This window comes from Felis catus, chromosome C2 (assembly GCF_018350175.1).
Source record: "Felis catus isolate Fca126 chromosome C2, F.catus_Fca126_mat1.0, whole genome shotgun sequence".
Taxonomy (NCBI): Eukaryota; Metazoa; Chordata; class Mammalia; order Carnivora; family Felidae; genus Felis; species Felis catus.
This window is the reverse complement of record NC_058376.1, coordinates 48,321,492-48,339,118: the sequence shown is the minus strand read 5'-3', so window position 1 is coordinate 48,339,118 and position 17,627 is coordinate 48,321,492. Positions and strand designations below refer to the sequence as shown.

At 36.8% G+C, this 17,627-nt stretch overlaps 1 protein-coding gene across 2 annotated transcripts in view; it reads right to left on the bottom strand.

Annotated features, from left to right (window-relative positions):
- ADGRG7 (adhesion G protein-coupled receptor G7) overlaps positions 1-17,627 on the bottom strand; it is a 71,560-nt gene that overhangs the window by 41,252 nt on the left and 12,681 nt on the right. The window contains exons 2-8 of one of the 2 annotated variants that reach the window (XM_023260092.2): positions 16,979-17,092; positions 15,208-15,312; positions 12,610-12,722; positions 9,584-9,733; positions 9,019-9,122; positions 3,070-3,194; positions 2,847-2,954 (exon numbers count right to left, since the gene is read on the bottom strand). In XM_023260092.2, coding sequence (XP_023115860.2) covers positions 2,847-2,954; positions 3,070-3,194; positions 9,019-9,122; positions 9,584-9,733; positions 12,610-12,722; positions 15,208-15,312; positions 16,979-17,092 — 819 coding nt within the window. Of the gene's footprint in view, positions 1-2,846; positions 2,955-3,069; positions 3,195-9,018; positions 9,123-9,583; positions 9,734-12,609; positions 12,723-15,207; positions 15,313-16,978; positions 17,093-17,627 lie in introns of those variants that run through there. The other variant, XM_045036815.1, reaches the window with a different exon arrangement.

Sequence of the window (17,627 nt, the reverse complement as noted above, 5' to 3'; positions counted from 1 at the left end):
CTGTTAAGACATCAGACCAGAAACAATGAGCGAATATGGAGGCAGCTGTGCCTAGAAAAGTGGTCTGTGAGTTCTGTGTCCTGTTGAAAGGGACTGAGCAGAAACCAGTCTATTCAGCCACAGAGCCAGGAGCCCACGTTGCACATATTAGGGACTGTTTCAGTGGAGCCAGATACTTTCCATCATCTCTTGAACTATTGACTACTTCATGATGATCACAGGTCTTTCCCGAGGCTAAAGGGCTATTGTGACATATTTCTTCAGGGGGCTGGAAAAAGCGGTCAGCTATTCCTCAGAGGCCCTAGAAAAGCATGGCCACAGCAGAGGGTCTTTGTATGGAGGCTGGCCATGGCAGTGGTCAAACAGAACAACCTGAGGAATGCCTCTTAACACTTTGTACAACTGTTGTCATATTTAAAACAGAAGCAACAAAAATAATTACACATTTTAGACTGAAATAATTTTCTAAACTCTGCTTTTACTAGTGATATCGGGAAAACTAAAACCCTGGCAGTGAGCCAGCATATTCAGTGTGATTGCCTAGATAGGCAGACAATGTCCTGACGACTCCTAAAATGTCCTCCACAGCCAGCCATGTTGTTCTATCCTCTACCCAGAAATAAAGACGTTGGTTTACAGAGTTTTTACATGGCACATTGACCTTACCAAATTGTTCCTTCTCAACACTAGATAACAAAGTTAACCCTAAAAATTCAGTAAGGCTTCTTTTCATTATTATTGTTTTTTATAAAAGAATGACATGGTTGATTTAAAGGTCAAATCTATAGAAATATATAAATTAAAAAATGAAAATTCTTGCTTACCCCTCTCCTCATTCCTACAGTATTTTGCTCATTTATTAGAAAACAATCACTTTCAACTAGATCTTCAGATTCACTAGAAGAAATTCTATTTACCTATAATTTTTTTAAATATCTGTATTTCTGGATATACCTTCTTGACAGTTTTTTCTTTCAAGTTTTTATTTAAAATCTAGTTAGTTAACATATAATGTAATATTGGTTTCAGGAGTAGAATTTAGTAATTCATCAGTTACGTATAACAGCCAGTGCTTATCATAACAAATGCCCTCCTTAATACCATTTAGCCCATCCCTCCACCCACCTCACCTCCATCGACTCTCAGATTGTTCTCTATAGTTAAGAGTCTCTTATGGTTTGCCTCCCTCTCTCTCTTTTTTTATTCCCTTCCTCTATGTTTTGTTTCTTAAATTCCACATATGAGTGACATCATATGGCATTTGTCTTTCTCTGACTTATTTTGCTTAGCATAATACACTCTAGTTCCATCCATGTCATTGCTACAGACTGGAGGAAAGATATTTGTGACTTATATATAACAAATATATAACTTTGTGTTCAGAGTACACAAAGAACTTCTAATGACCCATAAGAAAAAGACAAACAAAAAGCCAGTAGAGAAATGATCATAGTGTTTGAATAGGCAAGTCACAGAGTAGAAAATCAGAATGTCTAATAACACATGAAAAGATGTTCAAGTAAAGGAAGGAAAAAAATCTAACGTATCATTGAACTTCAAAGCTGCAAAAGGAGTGTAAAAATACTCGTAACATATTTATCAGATAGGCAAAAGTTAAGATAACATATGAATAAATCTCCAAAAAGAGATGTTTAGTTTTAAAAAAAAGCAAGTTCCAAAAAAAAAAAATTAATTAAATTAAAATTTAAAAAAGCAAGTTCCATACAACATGATACCACTTATGTAAATATTTTAAACACCTGCAAAATGGACTATTTTATGTATGGATATATAAATATGTAGCACAAGTTTAAAGACAAACATAAAAATGAAGCGTACCAACTTCAGATAGATGTTATTTCTGGGGAGGAGAGATGGGAAAAGATAGGGCACAGAACTTCAGGTGCAGCTGTAATATCTTCTTTTTTTTTAGGGGGTCTGAAGCAAACGTAGCAAAATTTGACATCAGTTTGCCTTGTTGGTAGGTACATAGGTGTGCTTACATTATTTTCTGTACTTTTCTATATGCATGAAATATTCTTTAATTAAAAGAAAAACACAGAAAGAACAAAAAAGACTTAGATTTAGTCTCTCCTTCACAAAGCATGTATCCAAAGCAAATGGAAGCAAAATTCCACAGCATGCCAGACACACGAATAATACCCGCTTCTTCTTTAGTAGTGCCATTATTAATTCTAAAATGTATACTTTCTAGGATCAGATTTTTTTTTATTTGGGGAGAGAATAAAGCAATGTGTGTGCCTATTTTGCTTATTGTTATTGTCAAAATAATCACTTTTTTTAGACTTTGAAAAGTACCAACATTTCACATTAGACATAAAAATTCCTGAAGGGCCGTATGCAAGATGATAGGGTAAGTACCATAGTAGTGGAGATAGCTAAAATCTGTTGCCACAAGATAGTGACTGTGTCAGTTACATAAAATATCCTGAGGCAGGCCCATAGGATGAATCCGTGCCTGTAAATGCCATGCCACTAGTAAATATGGGCAGAATTTGTGACCGAATATTTTTAAATGTATTTTTAAGTGTAAAACAGACCTGCATTAGCTAGATTTTTGTTAGAAAAAAAGATCTGTGTCCATGATCAGAGTATTTCAACTCTGCTCCAAGGCTTTTGAAGAAAAAAAAAAAAAAGAGAGAAAGAAATCATCTCTATCATCCAGAATAGTAGAGATTACCATAATTTGTCAGAGCTCAAATGAACTCAAATGCAAATTACTCAGTATGAAACTAATTAAACATTATTTTTCACTCAGTGGATTTTAAGTTACTAATTCCATAAATTTGAGGGTATTTTTTACTGAAACAAAGTTTGAGACCTACTTTTTGAGGTATTGAGCAAAATTTGAAGTTCAGTCTCTGCATCTGGATTAGGGTTGCTCACATTTGTGTCCACAGTTATGGAACCAGAAATGAGAGAATCACTATCTCCTGTGAGAGGGAGAAAAGTAGAATTTTAAGTCAAAATTTTCACAAATAGGGCATTGTTCATGGTTGATAGCAGAATGCTCTCTGCTATCATAAGTACATGAGATAAACACCTCACCTTTCTTCACAGAGAAGAGCACAGTGCTTTTTGTAGAGAATAAAACAGTCTGTACTGCTACATTAGGTTTCACCACTGAATTGTTATTCAAAGACAAGGAATAACTCTCCATTTGTTGAATAAGCCTGTATAGAATAAAACATAACAACATAATATTCTATAGATTTGTCATAAAAATCAGTGGTATGTGTTCTCTCCCACATTCCAGTAGAAAGGCATGACCACAGAACTCATGTGATCACACAACGGCACAATCAAATTAAAATAATTTATTTTCTTCACCAGAGTCTTTCTTTGTTACATATAATTTTTCTAAAGTTCTGGTGGACTCTCTCCCCTGAAAGATACCCTGTATATAGATTCCAGACAGCTGGAACTCAAGAAAGACAAATTTCCCCATAGAAATAATCTTTATTGTGCTGCTCTTCACAAAAGGGTGGTGTTGCTACCCATCATTGACCGGACATGTGCTTCTTGCTTCTACAGTGGTGAGAATCAATTTCCACTTATTCAACTCCCTTCTCTTCTCTCACGTGAACCCCTTCAGGTCTCAAGCATCTCTTGTGAGTTGGTGGTTCCAGAGGCAACAATTCATTTGGAACCATGTAAGAGTACATCTTTGAGCTCACAGCCTCATTTATTAACTAAACATTGCAGGTTTCCACTATATTATTTTCTACTTTGGATAACTTCAAAGACAGATTAGATAGAAGGTTGGAGGGAGTGGGGAAAACCTGTCAATTTGGTGTTCTCCAAGAAAAGTCATAAGACCTTTTCTTTTCCTTGTTTGCTTTAAGAAATATTTGTACTATTTCTGTACTTGACAAAACAAAATCTCTATATCTAAGATAAATGGTTCAATCTAGTTTTCCTAGAAAGAAGGGATTTCATTAAAATGTAGTTGTTCCATATTCTAAATTTTTATTTTGTCCACTAAAGTATTTTTCCCTTCCCCAAGTGACATAATAAAGAAATAAACTTTAAAATAATTAAAGATTGTTTTTATAAAGAGAATGTGACAATCATTCATATGGAACCATTTGAGTTGCTTTCTCTGTTTTAAATGTTTTCTATTCATAACTCCATTTTATGAATTTTTAGCAATTCACACTAAAGAATAAAGAATAACAACCATACTCCATGTAAAGAATAACAGTCATACTCCAGAGCTGCTTTCAACAGAAGGAATGCCTAACAAAATTCTAATCTTCTAAGAGCATATTTTGTACATTTGTCAACCAAACAATATCTGTTGAGCACCTACTAAGAGGTCAGTACCCTATGAAACACTGGAGATAGCAAGAGGTGCTCCCTCAGGCATTTGAAGGCTAAAGGGAACAATGTACTAGATATATGGCAGTGACTGCAGGGTCCATAACCACTTTTCAAGCGTTGCTCTAGTCACAGCCACTTTCAAGGTTGTATTTTTCTTCCATGTGATTCTTCCCTCCTCTTGCCATCGCTGATTATATTAGAGATGCATGCTCTGCCTCAGGGTACCCAACGCAGAGGCTGACCAAAACCAGCACAAATGACTAGAAGAAGCAATCAGATTCTTTCACCCAGGAATTTTCAAGTTAGTGTCATAGTCATATCAGGACAACCATGGTTTAGAGGGGACCAGAGAGGTCATTCTGTCATTGTAAAGACAAATACAAATTAAAAATAAGAGACTTAACTTTCCTGTTGAAAATAAGAGAAGAAATTTCTCTCTCTTCCTTTTCCTATGAGCATTTACTTTGTAAAGTACTTTGTAAGTACTTTCTCCTCTCTTTGAAATATAAATAAATTCTTTTGTAAGCCAGATGGCAGGGCGTCTGGGTGGCTCAGTCGGTTAAGCATCTGACTTCAGCTCAGGTCATAATCTCACAGTTTGTGGGTTCAAGCCCTGCATCTTGCTCTGTGCTGATGGTTCAGAGCCTGAAGCCTGCTTCAGATTCTGTGTCTCCCTCTCTTTCTGTCCCTCCCCTGCTCATACTCTGTCTCTCTCACTCTCTTTCTCTCAAAAATAAATAAACATTAAAAATTAAAAAAAAAAGAAAAGAAGAAAGCTAGATGGGCATTTTGTCAATTTATGACCTAGGAATGTCTTTTGCAAGGACATGGAAGCCATCTTTTTGAAATGTAAACATCAAGGGAGTTAGCGCCCCTATTTTCCAGTTTCTGTGGAGGGTAGGAGCCTAATTTTAGTGGGTGGGTACCTTGCTCCAAGTTGCAAAGCTACCTCCTGTCATAAAGATATGTGAAGTTTGTTCTTCCTCTGAATAAAGTCAGTTAGCTAATACAAATGGTCACCTCAATTACCAGGTTAACCTAGGATGAACTATGTGTGACAAATAGTGCTGTTAAGTTCTCTTAATTGAGGATTAGTTATTGATTACCTGAAAACTTGTATGTAATGGGATATATCTGGTTGGCTATATAAAGCAGTGAGACTCCTTTCTATCTGCAATCTCTTAGTGTTTGCCTATGATACACATCACATTCTGCTTTAATGCTTATGCAATAAAGAGTGTTTTCTTTCTCTACTGTCTTTGTGGAGAGCATTTCTGGGTTGGGAAAAGATTCTGTTTTAAACTATTTCCCCAATGTTATGAACAACAGGGTCAATTTATGACAGAGCAGAAACTAGAAGTAAAAATGAAACATACATGTTTACTGAATCATATTAATTATAAAGACAATTGCCAATGTTTTTTGTTTTTTTTTTCAAGACTTAATGTGTATAAGTCAGGTATCGTGCTAGTTATTTACATATATTATCTCAGTTAAGCCTCACAAGAATCTTACTGAAGTGAGTCCCACAGTTACTCCCATATTATACTGAAGAATCTGAGGCTTTTCCAAAAGATATGAATTTGGCCAAAATCATGGACCTACTAAATAACAATGCTAAGATTGAACCCAGGACTATTTGACTCCAAAGTCTGTCGCCATAACCATTATATTCTCCCAGAAGGAAGGCCCACAAACTCCTTTAATGGGACCTTCAAAACTGCCTTGGATGCCCTGCCACCCCCTTACTCCAGGATCCATAAAGTCCTGCCATATTATGGTACTGTTCTTAGGTTCCCATGAGATTCCATAAGCTTCTTTACAATAAATATCTGGTCAAAATAATCTAAGTGAGGATCTTTTAACCAAAGAAGGCTGGTTGGAACAAGATTACAAATAAAAATGTGAAATGTAAATGTACAAAGTAGTCAGTATTAGGGAAGCAGTTTTCCATTCCCCAAAATAGGTAAACAAGGACAATTATGGGCTTGAATTTGAGGGCAGAGTTCCAGAGTTATGGGTCAGTCTTTGCAGCACGTGGTCAAAATGGAAAAATGAAGTCTTAGATTCACTGATTGTAGCAGGGTGCCCTTAACAGCAGAGACTTTGCCCAGGCTCCTCCCAACTCAGACCAAGAGAATGGATGAATGGATGTTAGAGAACTTCACCAGTCTCCCCTTCTCCACTTAAGGAGTTTTAGTCTCACATTGTCCGCTTCTCTCCATAAGTTGAGAAGGGGAGTCCAGTAGCTTAGGGATGCAAACCAGAAATTGTAAGTGAAAGAAGGTAGAAGTCAAAGGGAGATGAGTAACTGAAGCCTCGTATCTGTCAGGAGACCCTGTGTGTAGGCCCAGGTTGAAGGGACAGAGTTTGGAAGGAATTAGTTTCCTTCCCCAGAGAGAGTATTAGAGGTCACCTCTGTTGGCAGCTCTTGAGGAGTGATAAGTGTGGGAGGCTGGGGCCTGGAGGCTGAGGCAATAGCCTTATCTGAGTGAATAAGGACCTGAGTCCACAAGGGCTTATATACAAGATCACATGGGAGAGGGTCAGCTTTCACAATGGGATTAGAAAAAGTAAGGAGACTAGAAATGCAGAATGGGAAGAATTACTATGAGTATGGTTACATTTCATGTTTCAGTGTGTCCCATATTTAAAATTTTTATCCTCTAACCACCTCCTCTGAAGCCATTTGGATATTACACATAAATACACACAATTGATTCTCCATGTCTTAAGCCAGTAAAATTCATAATTACTTATTGTCAGGACAGTACTTTCATCTGTATCATGATGTATGACTTTCTCAGCCAAATCTCATAGTTGCTGTCTCCTCAACTTTCTCACCAGAAACATCCACTCTCCTCCTCTCTGCCTAGCAAGACTGCAAACACAGAGCCTCCAGGTCTGGAGGGAACCCGCTCCAGCTCTTGGATCCATGGTCACTCAACATAGACTCTGAGTGCTATGGCCACTTTCTTCTCCAACTTCAGGAAAAATGGGAATCTCCACACTCCCAGTCGGAAGGGCCTAGACTCCTACTGAAATTTGAAGTCATAAAATACACCAGTTGAACTGCCGAAATGACAACCAGGTCTCAGAATTATAACTTGTGAATGTACTATGCATTTCATGCTTTTGTACTTTTTCTACTTTGAGGGTTCAACACTGTAAAAATTAGAAAACTGGTAAGTTCTTCCAGGACTTTCTCCTAAAAAAAATAATAATGGGCCTTGCAAACAGAGATTGTGTATAAGAATGTTGATTGCTCAAAGTTTTAAAAGACTTGAAGTAATCAAAATGTCCCTCAGCAGGAATTGCTTAAAGTTCACTCATATTTTGCAGTATCTAAAATTTATGATGCAGGGGCACCTGGGAGACTCAGTCAGTTGAACATCTGACTCTTGATTTTTGCTCAGGTCATGATCTCATGGTTCATGAGAATGAGCAACATGGAGTCTGCTTAAGTTTCTCTCTCTCTCTCTCTCTCTCTCTCTCTCTCTCTCAGTCTCTGTGCCCTTCTTCCCCATTTGTGCATGCTGTCTCAAAAATAAAAATAATAAAATAAAAATTTATGATATAAATGTATAGATATTTATATTAAAAAGATATTCATGGAGTATTAAATGACAAAAACAGGCTATAAATCTGTAAAGTATATAATATGATACAAACATACACACATACAGAGGAAAACATCTGGAAGAATACATACCCTCAAGTTAATAAAGGTGGGACAATTTTTAGAATTTTGCTCATCTAGGGGTGTCTGGGTGGCTCAGACCCAGTTGGTTAAGCATCCGATTTCAGCTCAAGTCATGATCTCACAGTTCATGGGTTCGAGCCCCATGTTGGGCTCTGTGCTGACAGTCAGCTTGAAGCCTGGAGCCTGCTTCAGATTCTGTGTCTCCCTCTCTCTCTGCTCCTCCCCTGCTCTCTCTCTTTCTCTCTCTCTCTCTCTCAAAAATAAGTGGATATTAAAAAAATTTTTAAGTAAAAATAAAATAAAATTTTGCTCATCTATATATTTTCTTATTTTTCTACAATGAGCGTGCATATTTACTTAAATTTTTTAAAACTCAAAAAAAACTGTGTATAAGATAAAACCATAATGAATCATAGTGAGGGAACTTTATAATAAAGTACATGAGTTTTATTATAAATATACAACCAAAACTATGCCAACCCACTGGAATCAAAAATAGAGAAAGTAGGTAGAGTTGGATTCTTTTTTTTTTTTCAATGTAGTCTTGGGAAAGCTTAAGAAAGCTTAACCAAAATACACCAGTATCTCAAGGATAGCTGAGTTGTGGGTAGGGAGCTTTGTCCCACAAAGTTATGTTGTTCCTTTCAGCTCTATGCTGAGAAAACAGTTGGAAGAGCTCCTATTGCGCATGCAGGTTGACCCTTGGCCATGCCCAGCTAAGGCCGGGAAAAGAAGTCTAATCTAAATCATCCTAGTTGCTCTCTATATCCTAGGCCAGGGACACCCCTGGAACCAAGAGTTAACATATACCACCCTGTCTAGTACATGAAGATCAGGTGGAAAGCCAAGGCTTCAGTCTTCATTCTCAAGGAATCAGCTAGTTAGTGCATCCATGAGAGAAACAAAAACACCTGTCTTAATGGTACACAGCACTTTGTAATGTTTTCTTTCCCAATTGGAATTGTGCTTACGTTGTGAAAGCGTCATCATCAGGAGAAGCACCCGGAACTTCTTGAAAAACATTTTCACTGACACTTAGAAGTTGACTCACTGTCGATACAGCAGTGTCTTTTGCCTGCCAGGAACAAGGGACCAAACCATCATCATAGAAGACATACATCATACATCATCATTATCATGAATTATTGCAGAATCATGTTGGCACCACTGGTATGGTAACCCAGAGGCAAGTGTTTTTCAAAATTGAAGGTTTAGTTTTAGATGGCAGAGAGAATAAAGATAAAGCATGATGGAAATTTAAATTGAGTCAATTGGGAAGCTTAGGCTTCTGAATTTTCCCTCAAAGCAAGGTCTTTCACAGAAACTCTACCCCACCCCGAGAACACAAAAGCAGATGCTTGGATCCAGAAGCAGAAACAAAATAAGAGTGCAGGGTTCTATGAAAACATCACAGCCCACGATACTTAGTATAATTATACTTACTATTGAACTAAGTAAAGGGATTTCTAGTTTTGTCTGTCTTTCCATGTCTTTTTTTCCTTCCCCTCCCCCCTTTTAAAACCTTGTGAGTTTTACCTCAATGGAAGCATTTCTGGATGTGTTGAAGATCTGTCCGACCACTCTAGCAGCAGAAGTGATGTTCTCAGGAGTCATTTTACTGACATTAGATGTTAAAATCTGAGTTTCAATAGAAATGTTCTCTAACTGTGCTCCCATATTGTCTATCTGTTAAAAACAAAACAAAACAGCCAGATTTATACAACTATGTCCAAATACTTTGCAAGTAATTGCAGGTGAATAAACTGGAATTCAGCTGACCCTCAATCTCCTGAATATCACATCCACTTGGTTCTTCATGTTTGTTTCTCTACTTGTGAAAAGGACAAAGTACACGCAGGCTGGTGGTTTTTCCAGCCTTTACTATCTGCCAGGATTAATGAACTAAGACAGGCTGCCTTAGGGAAAGCAATGCTACTCAAGGTGGGAACCACGAACCAAATGGTTCACTGTTTGTTATAGGGTCCATAGGGAAGGTAAGCACAGAAACTGAGAGTTACTGGTCAGAAACTTCTACAACAATTGCATGTTATTGAATCTAATGATTTTTTTCAATGATTTGTATTCAGATGGGACCCACACTTGCATGAGCATAGCATAACATAGAGACTTGTTCTAATCACTATGTTGTACACCTGAAACGAATGTAACACTGTATGTCAATTACACTTCAATAAAATATAAGTAAAGAAATAATTTAAAACTCTTTTAGAAGAGAAAAAATAATCTGTATTTTTCATATCTTTTTTATCCAATTTTCCTAGTAATTCATTTTTATTACATTTTACAAAATTATTGGTCAGCAAGGAGTTGGAAATTTTTAAAACTACCTTTCCAAGGGGTGCCTGGGTGGCTCAGTCAGCTGGGCATCCAACTTTGGCTCAGGTCATGATCTCACGGTTTGTGAGTTCAAGCCCTGCATCAGGCTCTGTGCTGACAGCTTGGAGCCTGGAGCCTGCTTCGGATTCTGTGTCCCCAACTCTCTCTGCCCCTCCCAACTTGTGCTCTGTCTCTCTATGTCTCTCAAAAAATAAATAAATGTAAAAAAAAAATTTTTAACTAGCTTTTCAGCAAAGACAGTTTGGGAGACACTGACCTTGACCATATCTCCCGGTACCAATCAGTCTCCTGGCTCTGGTGTTGTGAGACTATAAAACATGTTAATCCATAGTCTTTGGTAGAGCCAGGTGTTAACGTGAGCATGTGTGTTAGTTTTCACTAGATGGCAGCATCATTTCAAAAATCAAACCAAGGTCACAGGCCATTCATACTTTGGGAACAGTTGAAAATAATATCCAATCAGTAGACAAAACAAAGAAAGCTCTCATTCAATAGCTAGGTCCCTGCTCTGTGCAGGCATTTTGCTGGATGTTTTTATAGATGTTATCACATTTAACGCACAAAACAACACTGTGAGTAGGGCATCCTTCTCCCTGTTTAAAAGTCTGAAGAGGGAAAGGAGTTCACCCAAAGTCCATGCAGCTTAAAATGTCAGAGCTGAGAGCCAAAAACTGGCTAGTCAAACTCTGGAACATGAAATCTTTCCCCAGCCTGTGTAGTTGACACAAACTACGTGGCTGGCAGCCATCTCCACATTCCACTTCCATCCCCACCTTCAACCCTGCCCATCTACAGTTAGGGGGCCAGTGTGGGACAGTGTGGACTTTAAAATAAGCTCTTTAAAATGAAGGACTTTAAAATGATGGAGCAGCTCCATCATTTTTTGGCTGTGGTTCACTGCACCTCTCAAAGACACTGTCTCCTCATCTATAAAATAGGTACATTCATAACTATTTATATAGTTGTTATAAGAATTAAATGTGATTTAAAAACATATGTAAAATGTTAGTGCAATATTTGCTACACAGTAAGTGATCAAGAATTAGTATAATCACTATAATTATCTATGAGAATAACATCTAACTCACAGAGGTTCCATAAGGACTAAATGAGATAACGTATGTTACATGCCCTGCACTTGGACCACTTAAAGTTTCCTCCTTCTCTCCTTTCTTGGCCTCAGGTATTAGCAATCCCATGCAATTGCATTTAGGTATATATTAGGTCAAAATAATTTAATCTTCATGAATAAAACATCTAGTCTATGTAATTCCCACTTCGCCTGCTCATGGGTACAGCCCTGAGACCAGCATTAGGGTCTGGGGTTTCCTGTCTCAAAAGGTGTTTGATCATAGTTTTTTTTTCTTCTTTTTTCTCTTTATTCTAATAAAGTTGACCATCAAAATACCTTCCTTTTGGTTTCAGATACCAGTGATCTATTTTCAGTCAATACTTTACCACTGATCTAAAAAGATGAGGCCATTTAAAATATGTTACAGATTATCATTCACTAAAATTTGCTGAACCCATGTCCAACTGTTCTTTTTCACAAACAGATGTCATCTTCAAAAAAAAAAAAGAGTGGCTTTAATTACCAGTTTTTGTTACTTCTTTTTTCTATGTTTCTTAATTTTGAGAGAGACAGAGTGCAAGCAGGAGAGGGGCAGAGAGAGAGAGGGAGACACAGAATCAGAAGCAGGCTCCAGTTCTGAGTTGTCACAGTACAGAGCCCAATGCAGGGCTCCAACTCACGAGCCTTGAGATCATGACCTGAGCTGAAGTCTTAACTGACTGAGCCACCCAGGCACCCCAGTTTTTGCTATTTCTAATTTGACAGTTTTAAAAGCATTGATTCAGGGGCTCCTGAGTGGCTCAGTCAGTTAAGTGTCCAACTTCGGCTCAGGTCATGATCTCACGGTTCATGAGTTCAAGCCCTGCATCGGGCTCTGTCCTGACAGCTCAGAGCCTGGAGCCTGCTTCAGATTCTGTGTCTCCCTTTCTCTCTCAGTCTATCTCTCTGCCCCTCCCCCGCTTGCAATCTCTCTCTCAAAAGTAAAAAAAAAAAAAAACATTAAAAATAATAACAATAAAATTTTTAAAAATGTTTAAAAAGCATAGATCTGACCATCAGGTATCTAAAGAACAGAGAGTATACAGAATCCAAACTTTTTCCAGTTACCCAGAACATGGACCATAGGGCATACCTTATTTTCCAGGGTTTTCAGATTTTCATCGCAATTTCCTTTTGTCACATTTTCTAATACTATTTTTCCATATATAGAAATATTGCACATCCGAGTAGCTATTGGATAGCCCACTTCAATAAAAAGAAGCAAACAAAACAAAACAAAACAGTGTTTGCAAACATGGCCACTAGCAACAATCTGCCCCTATACACACCTCCATCTCAGTGTGATTTAGCTGCTTCTCCCGCCAAAAGGTGGAGTCTATTCCTCCTTTTCCTGAATTGAGCCTGGACTTACAACTGGTGTTGACCAAGAGAATGTTCTGTGAGAGCTCCAGAACCTGGCCTCAAGAAGATGAAGTTTCAGCCTTCACCCCCTTGGAACACTGTCCTGAGACTGTTGCATAAGGAAGCAGCTCCAATCTACTAGAGAATAAGAGGCTATGTGGAAGAGAACTGAGGCCCTTCAGTCTTGCCATTTAGGACTCCAGCTGCCACAATCAACCCACAGAACTATGAAAAATCTAAATCATTAATTCTTTTAAGCCACGAAATTTGGGGTAGTTTGATATACAGGAATGGAAAAGTGAATCGGCCAGTTACTACAGGAATCTTAAAGGCAGATATCACTTGTCTTAATTTTTAAATCTGGAATTCAAAACTATTTCCTTCCTTTGAAGTCTGCAAGGAAGATTTGCCTTCTAGCAACTAGGGACATAGGGCTTTGAATTGGATGTGATGAGGGTTGAAGAGATGGGAAACAATATGAAAAATTCCTACTAGATAATGAATTACATATTGATCTTTCCTTCTTTATCCAAATCTGAGTAAACTGAAAGGCAAAGAGTTCTACTATATTGTAGCACCTATTTGATACTTGGTTGGCTTTCAATACTTATGAGTCATTAGGTTTATTTCTTATAATTATCACTGAGCCTCCCTAATTCAGTGTTCTCCTGTGAACAAAGCTTAAGAAGCTGTTAACAGATAAAATCACCTCCTACAAGTATGAATCTACCTACGCAAAATCATTGAAAATATCTTGGTCATTTGTTGTATAAAAGTGAATAATTCAGAAGTAATTCTTAATATAAAACTAAACGCACATTTGCCAATAGTTGGAATCTATATCCTTAAAATTATTTTATGGGCTCAATCTGAAATTTAAAAGTAAGTAAAATAAACCTTTCACAATAGTTGCTCAGAAAATAAAAATAACCAAATAAAAGAACCAAATGAAAGATGGTGATTCCCTTGTCCCAAAAACATTTAAAAAAAATCAAACAAGAGTGATGTCCCTTGATACATATGTTACTGACATTTTTACTGTTCCAGATTGGGTAGCACAGAGTTATTTTTTGTAGTTGTATCTCTTTTACAAGTTATAATGAAATATTTAACACAAACAAAACATATAAAAATTAAGACGGTAAGTATCCATGGACATACATTATAAAAAGTAAGTACCAATACACGAAGCCCCATGTCTTTCACCTTCTGAGCTTTTAATCAGGAGGCTCTAGCCTTATAAGGACATATGTAAAGAATAGGATCATGAAGATTTGAGTAGGCACGATATATGTGGGCAAAGGCAATTTGGACTCTGCAAATGGAATACTGGTTTACATAATCTCTTAGAATAAATAAGATAAAGAAACACAGGGGAAAGACCAGTACCTATAAGTACTGTAGCATTTCAAAGAGCATGACATAAACAAAAATGAATATCTATATAAAATGTGAAATTCTCCCCAGGGTTATTACTGACTGAAGTTCTGTCAAACATTTTCATAAATGATCTAGAATTGGCTGTTATTCAGATATCCAGTGCTGCAGGAAATGATGATATCCTGCAGGAAGATGTGAGAGATAGGAGGAGTGGTCAAAGGAAAATCAATGCAAACAAAGTTCAGGTAAACACTGAGAGAAAATTATACAGCATAATGGGTTCTAAGCTGTTAGGAAAGGAACCTATGAATTTTTAAGGGCTACTCTCAGAAGATATTACCCAATGCAGCACTGAAATAAGTCATCAAAATCCTGGATATCATCAGGGAGCATAGACATTTAAAAAATGTTATTTGTGCCTTTATTCTTGGAATGTCTCTATGCACACAAGGTTGTCATGCTTTAAGAAAGGTATGATGAATGTAGAGAATGTTCCAAGATGGCTAACTAAAATTACCAAGGAGATGAAGTACTACCAACTGTGGACAAACTTAACAGTATCTCTACCTAGAAAGATGAAGTCTGAAAGTAGACATGGTACAAATCTATAGCTAATGTTTAATATTCAGACAAGTTATAAAACTCCATAAGCAGATATTAACATGATTAAATTCAAGGACATAGAGTAAACTGGGGAAATAAACCAATGGGAGAGGGAGTAAAAGGAATTTTTAACTGATCCATATTATAGTTTTTAGGAGAATTAGAATTATGTGAAATTGCATCCTAAACTTGGAACACTGGTATCATGAAAGGGAGGCAAACTGTTCCACAAAGCCGTCTTTGATGCCTCTTCCAGGAACTTAATACTGGTTGGAGGAATGATAGGTATGATCCAGCATAGCAATTAATATGCTTACACAGAGGAGACGTTTGGAGAAACACATACCATTTAAAGTGTTCTCACCACATGTTTCCTGGGAAGATCCATATTTTCCCACTGGAATTCTGGCAAAAGTTAAATCATCAGAGGTACTTCTTTCACAGAAATAAGCTATGATGAAAAGAAAATATATTTTTTATCATAAATTATAATTTTCTTTTTAAAATTTCAAACCAGATAAAAGTCAAAGTTCAAAACCTATTCAGTATAATTTGAAGGATAATAGAAAACTTTAGGACTCACTGACCCGCCAGGAATTTCATACTTTTTTATCTGGTTGAGTTAATATTAATACCATTAGAAAAATTAGTATGTTAGGTAATGTCTTCTAGTTAAAATGTACACAATATATAACCTGGTAGAGGTAGGATGTAATCACTAACACATCAAAAAAGATAGTATAATCAAATTAGTTGCAATCTTGAAAATTAAAGATATAGAGCCTATATCTTTATTATCTTTACTACCAAAGGGCATCATGAGGATGTGGGTCAAAGCAAAAAGACCAAAGTCATGGAGCATGTGAGATATACTGGCTTGTAGGAGTGCAGGAAATGGTAGGAATGCATTTCTAGGGCTCTGGATCCTAAGCAGGGAGCACAAAGTGTACAGAGTATTGGAAAGCATACTGTAGATGAAGATGTAGCTTTGAAACACTATGTACAATATCCAAGACAAGAAAGCAACGTTAACTGTCAGTAGATGAATGGATAAAGAAATATATATACATATATATATGTGTGTGTGTGTGCATATATATATATATATATATACACACATATATATATTTGCTGGGAATATTCATATATATATATGAATCTTAATCATAAAGAATGAGACCTTGCCATTTGCAATAACATGGATGGACCTAGAGGGTAAGTAAAATAAGTAAGACAGAAAAGGAAAAATATCATATTACTTCACTTATATGTAGAATCTAATAAATGAAATGAATAAACAAATAAAAAACAGAAACAGATGCATAAATACAGAGTGGTTGCCAGAGGGGTTGCCGGGGGAATTGGCGAAATGAGTGAAGGAAAGTGGGAGATACAGGTTTCTAGATATGGAGTAAATAAGTCACTGGGATGAAAGGTACAGCACAGGGAATAAAGTCAATGGTACTGAACTAGCATTGTTTGGTGACAGATGGTAGCTACCCTTGTGGTGAACATAGCATAACGGGTAGAGTTGTTGAATCACTATGTTGTACACATGAAACTAATGTAACATTGTGTGTCAACTATACTTCAATTAAAAAAAGAAGTAGCTTTGAACTTTGATTCTGAGAGAGCACTGTCTGAAGTAAAACCACTAATTTTACAACCTCTCATCAAGAGAAAGGATGAAAAGACAAAAACTTCATCTACATATATAGTTAGATAGGAAGATGTACCTTGGTTTCAGAAAAGTTAAATATATTAGAATTGTGATCTTTGAAATGGGGTAATATAGCATATCACCAACCAGAAGGACCTGAGAAAACCATATCACCCATTGCCCTGAAGTAGACAATGCAACTAGAAGGAAAATCATCTGTCAGTTTACAGAGAAACTTGATAGTTGGGAAACATACTAGGTATATTGAACATACAAGTAAATAGCCCAAAAAGAATACTCAGCTTTTACTATTAAGCTACAAACACATGTTAAAGCCATCATTATTAAACCCATTGTTACTAAATCATTAACAGAAGCATTTGAAAAACTTTGCTGTTGTCCTTATTAACACGAGCCACCTAAATCTCATACCCTAGTGCCATCCCAAGTAACTTACGGATTGTACATCTCCATCCTCTCCACTCTTCTGGACAAACACATCTGCCATTTTCCCAGGTTCCACCATTCCTGCAGAACTCTATTGTGGTGTTTGCTGTGGGGGTTAATGTTCCTAAAAAAACAATAAATAATAGAATACTTGACAAACTGGCTAATCAGTTTCTCCTTTTGGATGTGTAGCCTTCAATTTCTACATGTAAAACAATCACCTTGAGTAGCACTGGAGAAGTATTTTTTGTAACATCATCATCAATAAAAATATATATTGAGAATTTACACAGGATATACAATACTTATGACAGGTTATGAATAACAAAAAGCTACATTTAAAAGACATAATACTTTGAACAAGGACATTAGAATCTACGGAGGGAAACAGGCGATTATATAGATTAGATAGATGATAGATAGATAGTAGATAGATAGATAGGCAGGCATATAAGGCACCTAAGTCAACATGCAGATTTTTACATGCTTTAAGAACACAGAAGAGAGATGTTGAGGACAGAGGCAATTTATCCAGCAATGACTTTCCAGAAGAGGTGGTATTTGAGTCAGATTTTAAGACTAAAACTAGAAAAGCCAGATAAAAAAGGATGGCCCCAAATAGGCGGGATACAGAGTGCAAAATCACAAAATGGAAAGTT